This window comes from Ambystoma mexicanum, chromosome 11 (genome assembly GCF_040938575.1).
Source record: "Ambystoma mexicanum isolate Mex_15411 chromosome 11, UKY_AmexF1_1, whole genome shotgun sequence".
Taxonomy (NCBI): Eukaryota; Metazoa; Chordata; class Amphibia; order Caudata; family Ambystomatidae; genus Ambystoma; species Ambystoma mexicanum.
The window spans coordinates 815,277,680-815,291,043 of record NC_090934.1 but is presented as its reverse complement, the minus strand read 5'-3'; the positions used below and the strand labels follow the sequence as shown (position 1 = coordinate 815,291,043).

Here is a 13,364-nt window from a genome sequence, read left to right as displayed (position 1 = left end):
GGTCTTTATTAAAGGTCTTTATTAAATGTTTGTGTTTTCACTGGGACTTACCCGACTGCACTACGTTCCCCACCATGAGGACACCTGGAACACTGGACTGTGGGACAATGGGGAGGTCCCCCCTGTCCACAACAATAGACTTACCTGGAGAACGTTCTGGAGAAGGAAAAAATGTTAAAGGTGACAGTTGAAGGAGGGAGTGGAAGGAGGTAGATAAAGCAAGAAAGAGCACAGAAAGAATGAAGATTAACGCTGTCTGTCGGGTCGCTGCCTTGAGCGGCCCCTCTGGGTTCTCTGAACGTGCAGAGCAGGGGCTGCGTTCGTCAGCTGCAGCCCGGCATGAAAGAACAGCCCCAGGCCGCATGGATGGAGTGGCCTGGGTGAATGAAAACACCCATCCCGCGGCTGCGTGTCGGGGCGGTCCCTGAGCGAGAGCATGGCCTGGGAGGCATGCCAGAAGAAGAGAAAACCTTGCGCGGTGACAATAATGCCCCATCCCAGGGTGCCTGTCTCTGTGACACGAACTAGAGCATGGTAGGTAGAGGCCACCCAGTGGCCAGTCCGGACTGCCCAGAGGTTGGAGAAGTCCCGGGCCATGTGTGCGGTGTGGCCTGGATGAAGAGCATGGCCGTGCCCGAGTAAGCCCACCCACCCCGTGGCCAGGCAGGGCGGTGAAGTAAATAAGACCCCGGTGGCACCAGCGGCATCACCAGTACTGTTGGAGGCCTGTGCATTACTCGCTCTCCCCGGGGCAAGAGGGGGAGAGCGGGAGAGAGCACCAGCCACTGCATCCTAAATGGCTGGGACTCAGCGCAGATGAGCCTGGGCAGACCTTGACAGAGTCCAACTAAGGCTTGCACCGCCACAGAGGAAAGTAAACGGAGGGCTCCCAGCCCTAGGGTAGTGTGTACACACTGCCAAAGAGGAAAATTAAAGGGCCCCTAAGGGCCAGAAGCAGGAAATAAATGAAACTACAGCCAGAGAGAAAATCTAACCCCCGAGTTCCTCAGCAGGGAAAGCATGGGTTCATAAGCCCAAAAGACACATGTAGGGCTGCCAGAGCCAATTAAAGTTGAAACCACTGCCATGGAAGAAAAGTAATCAAATAAAGGGAAGGGCTCTCTAAGCCATCAAAACAATGTCCCTTTCAGTACCACCACACGGGGAAAGGGCTCATCAAGCCCTATCAGTTTGGAAACACTGCCACAGAGGAAAATAAAAGGCTCACAAAGCCCTCTACAATGAAAGTGTTACCACAGAGGAAATAAGAGCTTCCAAAGCCCCATAGCATGTGTACATGTGGTATTTTATTTATTTATTTGTATAGCGCGCCTAGCCCAAGGGCATCTGGGTGCATGTCTTGGTACAGTTAGAACATAGTACAACATAATACAGTTACATAGTAAAATTGCATATGAACAAGAGAGACCTATGTACACAATAGAGGCAAAGTTACCTAGTAAAATTGCAAAGGAACTTGAGAAAAAAACCTAAATACACATTGTGCTTCACAAAATATACCAGGCGAGGAACCAGGTAGCAGGTTGCATGCATGGTTTGCAGGATATACCTACAGTGTGGCACAGGAGAGTAGTTTAATCGTTTTGGGTGATTAACCGGAGTTTGGCTTTTTGTTTAAATGAGGAGGGGGAGGTTCAGTCCTGATAGAAATCAGTAGTGAATTCCAAAGTTTAGAAGCAAGAACTGGGAAGCTCACCCCGCCTGCTTTCTGCAGTTTGTATCTGGGAATAGACAAGCAGTGAGCTTTGGCTGATCTAAGTGGCTGGGCGGGCTTGTGTTGAGTGGAGATCCTACCCCCAAAGAATGCCATAGACGTGTTACCATCAAATCAATGAGCGAAGGCTCTGTACTATCACATTTCCAGGTGCAGCTAAGGGGGCAGACGAAGGACTTCACACCGAGCCCGGAAATGACAACAGCAAACACATACATGAAAAGGGATTAATTTATAATGCTGGTGCTGGCTCAGACTTTTCAACTACCAAGGCGCCCACGTGCACGTCTCCATCAAGACGCAATTGTCTTCTACAGCTTCCCAGCTGTGAAGAAAATGATCCCATCCTTCTATTTGGTGGAACGCCACCTCCTCAGGCCTACTATAAATACGTGGTAGTAGTGGCAACCTTCCTGTGAAAGATGAGTGACTCTGCTGCTGCTGTGTGAGCCGCTGGCGCCCCGAGGCAACCGCAGACAGTATGCCAGCTCGACCCTTTCACTTCTAGCCTGGCTGGAATTCAGCCTCCTCCCTTTCTTGTCATATCCCTGATTTCTGATGGGAGGCGTGATACGTGGCAAGAGTATCCTTGATACTGCCGCTGACCAAATGAACTGGAGGCCAAGTGCCAGTGCAATTTCTCTTGAGGGCACTTGGTTACTTCTTGTTCATTTACTCCTTCTAATTAGTTAGTTTTCCTCTTTTTATTTATTAGGCTTAATATAAAAGAATGAAGAAATTCTAAAATAAACTTTTCTTTTGAAAGGTTGTTTTTAGTCGAAATATCTATTTCGCTTGTAAAATGGTTGCCGTGGCTGCTTATGTACAGCCGTATGCAAGTGTTGATTATTATAATTAATAAAACCAAGTTGGCGAAGCGGGATTTCAAGTGAGCAACCTTTCATGTTGCCTACCAAAGAAATTAACTTTGCATGCTGTCTTTCAGTGTGTCCCTTCCTCTGTGTACAGCTGGCTCTACATTGACATGTTACTCCAAGCAATGGGCTTCTCTTCCCGAGAGCCCACTTTATTTTAGATTTAACCCGACAGTGCGTGAAATCCTTCAGAAAAAGACCAATTATTGGGACTGGCAGAATAACTATCAACATCTGTCTACACTAAAAAGCGACGCATGTCAACAAGGTCACACACTGCTTTTTGAAACCTCAAAAATATCTTTTAAAGTGTCCTTCACCTGCGGTAGTGATATAGCACTTTGTTTTTGTGTCAATCAGCTTCCAACGTTGGCAATAATTGGTCCACAATTGAATCTACACATTTCAATAAATTGTCTGTGCAAAATTCCCTCAATTCCAGAAACAACAAAGCACCTATTCACTGAATGTTCCGTAATGGGGACCTTATATATGAATATTGTTGACCCATTTGTATATGACTACAACAATATTAAATCCAGTGAAGTTTGGAGCCATTGCTTAAACATGGACACCGAATCCATGCACTTAGAACTTTATCGGCTGTGGCGTGGTATTGTATCCAGTCTAGATGCATGAATGATCTTGAATTGAGCAAGTCTGACCCAGCTTAGTGACTACAGATGTCGCATGTTTTAAGTTTTATGTTTGTTTTCATTTTGTGTTATGGTCCAACTTGTGTTATTCTGTTTATACATGTATACAAATATGTATTATTACTATGAATGAATTTGATATATTGTAAATGTTTGTAAAAGTTCTTATGAACTAAATACAAATATAAATAAATGTTTTTTTAGCTTTAATTATCCATTATGCTCCTGCATTAAAACTATCTTGCATGTTAAGAGTGGATGTAGCTGTGATGCTTTGGAGCTGCTTGTATGGTTATTACCAATAAGGCAGAAATAGAAGCTGTGCCAGGCGGAGATACTGTCATCAAGAGGATAGCTCAGGGGGAACGTGCTCGCCTTGGAAGACACAGAGCACCACAGGTTCGATCCCCGGGTCCGGGCTTAGAAACCTCTGGGTATTAAGGGCATTATAAAGAAGCTATCATCTCATACTGCTAGCTGTGCTGTTATGTATGCCGTTTCATGTACCAATGGTGATATGCCTCTTCCAGCCGCCCCACTGTTCTCCTACTTATTCCCCAGCCCCATTTCCTTTTTAGTTTTTGTTCTCTTATCCTTTCTTCTTGGCACTCTAGCATCTTTCTGAATGCGGCGCACTACAAAACACCAAAATTAAAGACATGCAGTATGCCGCTGCCAGCACTGCCTAGAATAGTACTTTTTACAGTGAACCACTTGGGAGTAGGGTACAGCAGCTCAAAATCAGGCATTTCAGATAGAACAAATTCACCAATCAACTAACTGCTCTTTTGATTGAGTAAACTGCAAATGTATTAAGAGGATTAGTAAATTAATTGGTCTCCTTTTTCCTAGTTGTCAAAACCGGACATGGTCGCGATACCGGAACGGTATGTCGAGATGGAACCGGAAGAGCCCCTGAGCCGTGAAGAGTTGGAAGCGCGCTACCGTAAAGTGGAAAAGATAAAGAACCTTCTGGCTCGATCCAGGTCAGCGTCAGTCATGTTCTGATTTGATTCATGCTGCTTTTCTTATAGATTGTCTGAAAAGTCAAAGAAAACATTAGTAATAAGACATGTTCTTTTTTTCAACGAGACATTGGGCCTCATTATAAGTTTGCCGGTCCGGGAACTACGGTACCGGTAAGCTTGCCGGTACTGTAGGTACCGGACTGGCAAACTACGAGTTGTACTCGGACCTGGCTGGCAGAGCAGCACCCGCGAGCACAGCCTGTCGGATGCTCCATTATAAACCATGCCAGTGCATCCAACCTCCCCATTCCCATTCGGGCCTATAGGGCCGAATGGGAATGGGGAGCATCATTTTTCCGGCGCCCGCAAATGGGCAATTACCAGGTCTGGCAAATAATGAGATCTATCAATCCGAGTAACACCCGACACGCACTTAAACTATTTTAAAGTGAAAATGTACATTAAAAATCAAAGCTACATTAAATTGCATTAGAACTTTAGCTGATAAACAGCCATTATACATTGTAAATGTATATATAGGTTTATATAGTGCATCTCCAAGTCATCATGTCTATTGTTTGTTGGCCATGAACCAGATCAGTTCAGGTGCCCGAGCGGTAAATAATAGTTGTGTGTTTTACACTGCAGTTATTTGTGACATGTATCTTATTATTCTGTATATAGTTCTTTAGAGCATGGTCCAGGCCACAAAGGTCAATGGTCTAAGCTGTGTAGAGAAAGGGATGTGGCAGAAATGTATAATATTGTTGCAGGAAAGACAAAATATTTGCAGAAACTACACCTAATATTTTTAATGGAGGTAAAGAAACAGCCTAATAACAAAGAGCTCATAACACTGTAAGGGATGCAGATGAGACCTGTTTACATACAAAACATTCAAGTGGTGGTCGCCTTGTCCAGGGCCTGCATGCCATGATGGATTTAAAGCCCCTTCTGGTGAGCGTTGGCATCATCATGCCAATCAGACGAGCACTACAATGACTTGCAATTGGGGAGAGCATAGAATTACCATAGCGTAAAGCTGATAGTGGAGAGGGAAAGGAGGGAATAGGGGCTGGGGATCTGTGCAGCGGTAACTCAGTGGCATGGCCTGTAGCAGGTTGCAAGAAACGTCAGTGATCTTTTGTGCCAAAGAGAGTGAGGTGATGGCCAAGAGGGTGGGTGTGGGTTGAATGTGCCCTCAGATTCTGCTACAGATCGACATACAAATGGCAGTGGAACCACAACAGAGTTGTTACTGAGCTAGCTATTCCTAGCAATAGCAGGGGCCAAGGGAGAGGTTATCAAGATGAGACACCAGGCAAGAGAATATTGGCAAGGGAAATTTTCCCAAGAGCACACAGGACGTTATCACTAGCATAAACGACAGAGAGGCCAAAACTGCTTGCTTCAGTCCAGAGCAATCATTGTGTATGGCTGACCAGGCATCAGGGCTGTGCTGTTCGGATGAAACCACCAAATCGACTTTTAAACTCGAGTGCAGAGCATTCTCACTTAAATATGATGACTACACCTCTTAATCAACAACGCCCAGCGCCAATAAACACATGGAACTTTATCTTTGGCAAAGTGTTTTAACTTTGTGCTTTAATTTTAAAGCAACACAGTAAAACCATGACTTCCGTGTTTGGGAATATTGCCTAAAGAATGTAAAAGCAAGCTGAAATTATATCATTTTCAGAGGAGGAGCCATACATATTCTGGAATCTGTTTAACCACAAGGGCAATTCTTTTTTTAAATTTTCCTTTATTAAGCATTTTCGGCTGCCATCGGCCTTTTACACTAAAATCATTATAGATCATCTTTACATTTCACAAAAACATCAAATCAATATTTCTTAAATAACAGCAAAAAGGTTTGCTGAACATAAACCAAAAGTTCAACTATAAAATCTGTTTGATTTAAAACCTAAAAATTAATTTCAACAAATGTCCTCATACAGTTCATATTACATGTTTACACATAAAAACATAAATTGTAATGTAAAACCATCAATACCAAATGGGTCTTCACGTCATAGGATTACAGTGTGTGTTTGGCTTCCAAAAGTACAATGGCCCTAAGCCATACGGGATAAGCGGCTGCAGCCGTAACATATGACTCGGCCTCATGCAACATACTCCAAAATTGATCCGCCTCTGGCATGGCAAAATGTTCATAACATTTAGCATAGAAGTCTCCCAACATAGGGCAATGCATTAGAATGTGCCGTACAGTTTCAATTTGTGTACCGCATAACCGGCACAACTACTCCTCCAAAGGGATAGACTGGCAAGCTCCCCTTACTGCACATACTGGTAAACTATCTAAGCGCAGATACAATATAAAACAAATCAGGGCAGGGTAACGCCACTTAACTAAATACTGGTGAGGACTCATCTTAAATCCCCTTGATGGGAGTAGGCCACATCCTTAAATCTTTCTGCCAATGTCGCCAATGTGAGAACCCGATCCTAGTCCTGGCTCTTGGCCATAAGCTTAGTCAAAAACACGGGGACCTCATGTTCATTAATACAAGTCAATGATATTACTGAACAGTGTAGGGCAACCATCCTCTCCAACTCCTTAAAGCAAACACTCTTAGCATGTGCAGCAGTGCAATGCAGCAGCGACTCATGTGTTTTCCCTCCAAATCTTGTGTTTGCTAAAAGTCTACAGGCTACAACGGTCCATAGCGACGAAAGAGATTGAAGTCCCAACTCCAATCTTAAGACCTCCACATGCACAGTACCCGGCAGGCCCAGAAGCGACCACAATATCCGACCCTCGCTCTTAGGTAGCCAGCTGACCACCTTGCTAAGCAGAACCTCTAAGGCTTCCACAGAGCGATCCCCCCCATCCCCAATTACTAATCACATTTCTAATAGTTAACCATTTTGCCCAAGCTTTAGACGCTACAACCTCATATACATGAGAGGATCTAATTGGTACCTTTACCTGGATTCCCAAATATTTGAACAAATTAGTTTGCATTAGCTTTGTTGTGCCTAAGTACCAGCTAACAGATTTCCTCCATATGCTTTCTTACCAACTACCATGACCTTGGTCTTCTGCATGTTTATATGCAAGCCATTATTCTCGGCTTATGAGTATAATGCATTCAGAGAATGTTGTAGCCCTATCATTGTTCTATGAATTAGGACCATGTCGTTCGCATAGGTAAGAGAGCTTACCAAAGTGTTACTTTAGTGAGGAGGGTGATTATATGCACTGATCTTGAGCCAATATCTAGGTCCGCCATATAAAGATTATATAAAATCTGTGCCAAGACACATCCTTGTCTTAAACTGACATTGGTTGCCATAGGAGAGGATAATGTACCGTCTTGGGACAATTGAACTCTAACGTGTGTTTCGTGGTACAGCTGTTTCACCAAATAGAGAAGCTTAGAAGAGCAATAATTAAAAAGTAAGGATGAAGTACCAATCGTGCAGGAATTGGAGCAGGTTTTAAAAAAATAAATATACATATAACACCATGTGTTAAGTTTACCCGACTATTTTAAACACAAACGCACATCAAGGGGCTGGAGAATCCTGCTAAGATCAATGTTATGCACAAAAACCCAGATTTCATAAGTTAATTGGAGATGTTTCTGAATAAAGGCTGATATGATTTATTATTGTTGACAATCAAGGAGCGCCTGATTTCACTAGATGTGTTTCTAATTAAAGTTGTGGAAACTGAAGAGAGCTTCCAGAAATTCTGTTCACTAGATGACTCACAGAAAAGAGTCATACAAAATTGTGTACATTTAAGCGTTACACCCTTGACTACCATTTCAGTTATATTTACACATTTATGGACAATAATCTGGATAACTGGAAGTGAGAACTCCTTAGAAGACACTAGGGGCAAGAGTGGCCCATCCACATGGCCATCCTCCAACAGCTGATGTTGAACAGGAGCACTTTACAGAGACCCTAATGAGGGAAAGTTGGCAACAATCTTCCACTTCATCAAGTCTTACGAAAAAGTCGTCTGGATAATTTGGTTTAGATTTTTAGAAAACCAAAAGAGGGAAATGCAAGTGAAGACAACCTTTCAAGATCAAGCGTGATATATATATTGAACCGCACATTCACGAACATGAACACATTTAGAGAAGAGGTTATCATTTGCAACAGTAGAAGAAAAATATTCCAAACTCTTATTTAAAGGTATTTTTTATTCTCAGCACTGAAATGAAAATATGTTTTCCAGAGAAATCCACAAGCCACAGATAGAATGACTGGCAAAACGCCATTTGCTAGGGCATGTTTTTACAAACACAGATGATGATGCGCTATTTTCATTCAGAAACAATGTTATGTACAGTATTGACCTTTTTAACCCTAAACATTAGGCCTACCAAAATGTTAATGAAGGAAAGGTCATCCAGCAAAACACTACAAGATAACAAGGGAATCGTCTCGTGCCCCTAGTATGGACTATATAACATTTTGAAGACGTGCACACCTTTGACCAACTCGCTAGTAGGCCAAATCGCTTTTCCAGAAGATTCTTGGACAGTTTGTGACTGAACCTAGTGCTCATGTACACTTGAAAACACAGATAAGCAAGTCAATGTATTGGACAGTGTTATGTTAAGGTCAGAATCAATTTATGAGTATGATCTACAAAAACGTGGAGAAATACTCCATGTGGCATCTTGTCATCCCTCACCTAGCTTTTGAACATGCAGGCACCTGGAAACACTTTCTGCTGTATAGGTGCCATACAAATGTTCAATAAATAAAATAAAGAAATAGAAAGACAGGGCATTGCAATCCTTTTGCAGTGCTGGGTACTTAATCAGTCTCGGGCCAACCTAATTCACTCGTTTCCATTTATATCGTTAATTTGTCTCTTGATTACGTTCTTCTTTTACCAAATTCTGCTCTGCTTCTGTTTTTTCTTCCCCTCTTTTTCCTTGCCCTTTTTTCTTTCACTGTTTCCTCACTCTTATTTCCCTTGGGTCAGGACACGAGAAACATGATAAGCCCTGTCAATAATAGGGTTTACTTACTTGGAATGATTCCATTACTCAGAAGTATCCTGCATGCAATAATCGTGTTATTCTAATTCTGAACAGCAATTGGTCACTTATACTTTAGGGCAGTAGCGCCATACAAATTGCCGTTACTTTGATTGTGAACAGATGTTATACTACAGAGTATAGTGGCAGAAAATATCATACTCCTGACCTCCTTTATAGCTTGAGGACAAGTCACATGTTAACTTTTTCAGTCCTCCTGAAAATATCTCGTTCTAGGAATCATATAATTTACTTCTTACTAAAAAATGTACTTTGTCAGCAGAGGATTCTGTATAGATCACACACTTCTCCAAATGTCAACATTGTTAGTGTTATGCCACCCTGTTTAAAATGCAATAATGTATCCGCTTGTGATATTCACAGACACCAAGATATCAAGCAGGGAAACGTGTGTAGTGGATTTTATGCTTTGTGTCGCCTCATCTAGAAAACCCATCCAAAATGCCACAGCAGTTTACAAAAACAGGCAGAGCGCTTGTCTCTTCCTCGTTTATCGCTGTTAGTCAGTGGTCGAAGTGTACAAAAAGAAGTAGTGGAGCTATGTTCCCTGCCACTCTGCCCCTCTCTCCAGAAACCCCATCGCTGTGCCCTCTCCCACACACAGTCCAAACCCCCAAACAAACACACCTATATTTAAGGGAATGTTCAGTGCAGTGCACTGAAGTGCAAGCTTCAACTTCTTCCTACAGTTTTATTTTAGAACTAAACCGTTCTGTAACGGTTTCTTTTTAAAATAAAAGTATAGGAACAGTGAAACTGAAAAATAAAAAGTATAGGAGCACCGCTCCCGACCGCTCCCACCCACTGTTAGTCGTCTTTTGATGCCTCTTTTAAAATGAGTGTATTCGTTTCAAGGGAGGAATACAGGCCTTTCCTTGGTTCCTGGGCAAACCCAGTGCATCACAGCACACCATGAAAATGTTTGACATCTAAGGTCCCATTCTTTTGAAGTTTTTTGGGCCTTTTCTGGACAATATAATGTTCAAACAGAGCTTATATGAAACACTGCACCAGTTCGATAAATGCATTAGTTGAAGCCTGCATTGTGTCTGTCCTTGCAGTTATTGGACAATCATAGCCATTCCTTAGGTTTGGAAACATCATTTTAAATACATTGGGCCTCATTACAAGTTTGGAGGTAGCCATGCCTGTCATTCTGAGTTTGGCGGACCCGGTAATTGCCCATTTGCGGCTGCTGGTAATAAGGGACTCCCCATTCAGCCCGATAGGGCTGAATGGGAATGGGGAGGGTGGTAGCACCGGTACCGTTAATAACGGTACCGGTGCTACCATCATGTTCTGCTTGTCGGTGCCGGTATGGCCACCAGGTCAGACCTGGTGGTTGCAAGGGCACCCGCGAGCAGAACTCGTAGTTTGGCGGTATGGTAGCAACGGTGTCGGTAGCAATACCAGCGCTGTTGTTGCCTTACCGCCATACTTGTAATGAGGCCCATTGTCTACCTATAAAAGATGCACATTTAAAAATATCTGAAATTGTGAAGGTCTATTGATGGGTCTTATGTCGTACCAGAAGAAAGACTCAGACCAGAAGACGTATGTTTAATTCAGCAGTTTTATTTAAATGAAAGAAAACGCCTTACTGACCCTATTGCTAATAGGAAAACTACCTACCTACAAAATAAACTTAGGATGCTTGTCAAAATGAGTCAAAATAATAAACCTCGTCCTCTGTCCAAATCCTAAATTCTATACTGGCCCTACCACTTAGAAAAAACACTTTTTTATTCTGCTGTCTTCCAGGAATTTCAGTCAACACGAATATTTAATAGGATACACGTCTCCTCGCTAAATCAGTTTGTGTCCAGTAAAAAAAACTTTGTTAAAGGGACATTATGGTTAAGTTGCCCTACTAAAAACCTATGAAATTCAGTGAAAAAACTTTGTTAAAGGGACGTTATGGTTCAAAGTAAAACCGAAAAACCCCTGAAATTCGGCAGTTATGGTAAGATGAGCAACCATAACTCGCGCCACCGTGCACTGCTAACACTAACACCCAGGACATCAAAGATGACATCACAAATGTCATTGATGACATCACTGATGACATCACATGGCTGGCTCTCCCTTTTTTTCCTTTACTGACATATCTAAGCCACATAGTTTTCTTCAGTAACAGGACGTAAAAATTGAAAAGGTACTATATTTGTAGACTTAGGGTCAAGTCACATCATATGAAACATATGCATAGCGGAAGACACAGGCTTGAAAGAGAGCAATCCTTTCTGTGCATGAAGATGATCATTAGGGTTATCAGCATTTTCTCATAGTTTTATTTTTATTACTCTACCTTGCCTGTATATGCTCATATTTCAAAGCTATTTACCCTATGTATATGTATATTGGTATGTGTTCTTGTCTCTTTGTGTTTTCTCTATAGTAATGCAATTATGTAATACATGGGTTTTATTAGCTACTTATTACATATTTCACAGTACACAAAAATCTATTAAGAAAACAATTATCATTTCATTATTCAACATATTAACATTACGAAAATTATACCTTCATCTTGTACGCTGCACACAATGCTATGTTTCTGCACTAGTAGCTTAGTATACTAGATAGAACCTCATAATAGAATGCTATTTATATCAATGCATCGTTCAAAGCACTAATTGGGGTATGATATTTATTGAAATGATCCTTGACACTTTTTTCGCAACATTATAATAAGAATCCCTTGTACACATATTTCATGAAAAGTACATACACATGTGATGTCATCAGTGATGTCATCAATGACATTTGTGATGTCATCTTTGATGTCGTGGGTGTTAGTCTTAGCAGTGCACGGTGGTGGCGCGAGTTATGGTTGCTTAGCTTACCACAACTGGCGAATTTCAGGGGGTTTTCGGTTTTACTTGGAACCATAACGTCCCTTTAACAAAGTTTTTGTTCACTGAATTTCATAGGTTTTTAGCAGCGTAACTTAACCATAACGTCCCGTTAACAACGTTTTTTTATTAGCACGCAAACAATATACAAAGATGGAGTGTAAAAAGCAATTTCTCAGAGATGGCTGTACACAGAATGTTGTAAACTAAGAATTTATGGTCGTTTACAGTGAAGGTCAGCTGCTTTCATTTTTTGCTCGCGTGCCGGCGAGGCCCACGACTCGCACTATAAGGTTCTATTGTTTTTTTACCTTGACAGACAGGGATCGTGCTAAAAGACTTCTTTTGAAGGAGTGTTGCAAAAACGTAAGACACGATAAGGATGACATTTCTGAAACGAAACCACTTTTATATATTATATCACTATGAGAAAGATCGTTGGCACAGACAGAGTCGTATTTTGGGACTGCACTATGCCAATATATAATGTAAGTAACCCTTTAGATTATTTTATACCAGAATATAATAACAATGGCGTGGCGTTAAAGCCCGGTTAAGTTGTACTTGTTCGTTCAATGTGGCATAGTGTTTTCTACCGCGCACTATCACTGCCGAATTGGCCCCCTGTCGCTTAGAGGGCTCTGAAAAAGGCAGAGGACAGAGGGTGGGTTAATGGGAATAAGTTAACATACTCTGTTGCACTATCCTCGCTAGCAAATAGTTTCACGCCCTAATAAATAAAATGAATATTTTTAATGAAGAACACATTCAACTTGCCAGAGTACAATACGGACAGCGTCCTCAGGACACCCCCATTTTGTTTATGTATGAACATTTAAGGACACCGCGAGTGTTCTTAGCTCAATTTTAGCTTGCTTGCGAACAAAACGGACACATACTCCGTCTTCAGAACACCCCACCGTTTAGTTTATTTACAAAATTTCAGAACAGCCGTGTTGTCGGCAGACAAATCGAACACAACAAAAGCGTCTAGCACATAAAAAAACAGAACATTGAACCTATCTCATACTCCCCCACCCTCCCCAAACACTCTTACACACCAACACACTCCACTAAATACAATTTTTAATCCAAGTTTCACCGCGCTGTCTGCAGTCGTCCGTGAATGCAAGATGGCGGGTGCCACAGAAAATCTGACACGCTTCATGCTCCAGGCCGTCCAATCAGCGAACACGTCGCATGTCCGCGGACATC

General features: G+C 42.0%; 1 protein-coding gene across 8 annotated transcripts in view; it reads left to right on the top strand.

Moving 5' to 3' along the window:
* Positions 1-13,364, top strand: part of PLEKHA7 (pleckstrin homology domain containing A7) — a 1,516,580-nt gene that overhangs the window by 1,450,176 nt on the left and 53,040 nt on the right. For all 8 annotated transcript variants that reach the window (XM_069623767.1, XM_069623765.1, XM_069623764.1 and 5 more), the window contains one exon: positions 4,119-4,252. In XM_069623767.1, coding sequence (XP_069479868.1) covers positions 4,119-4,252 — 134 coding nt within the window. The remainder of the gene's footprint in view (positions 1-4,118; positions 4,253-13,364) is intronic.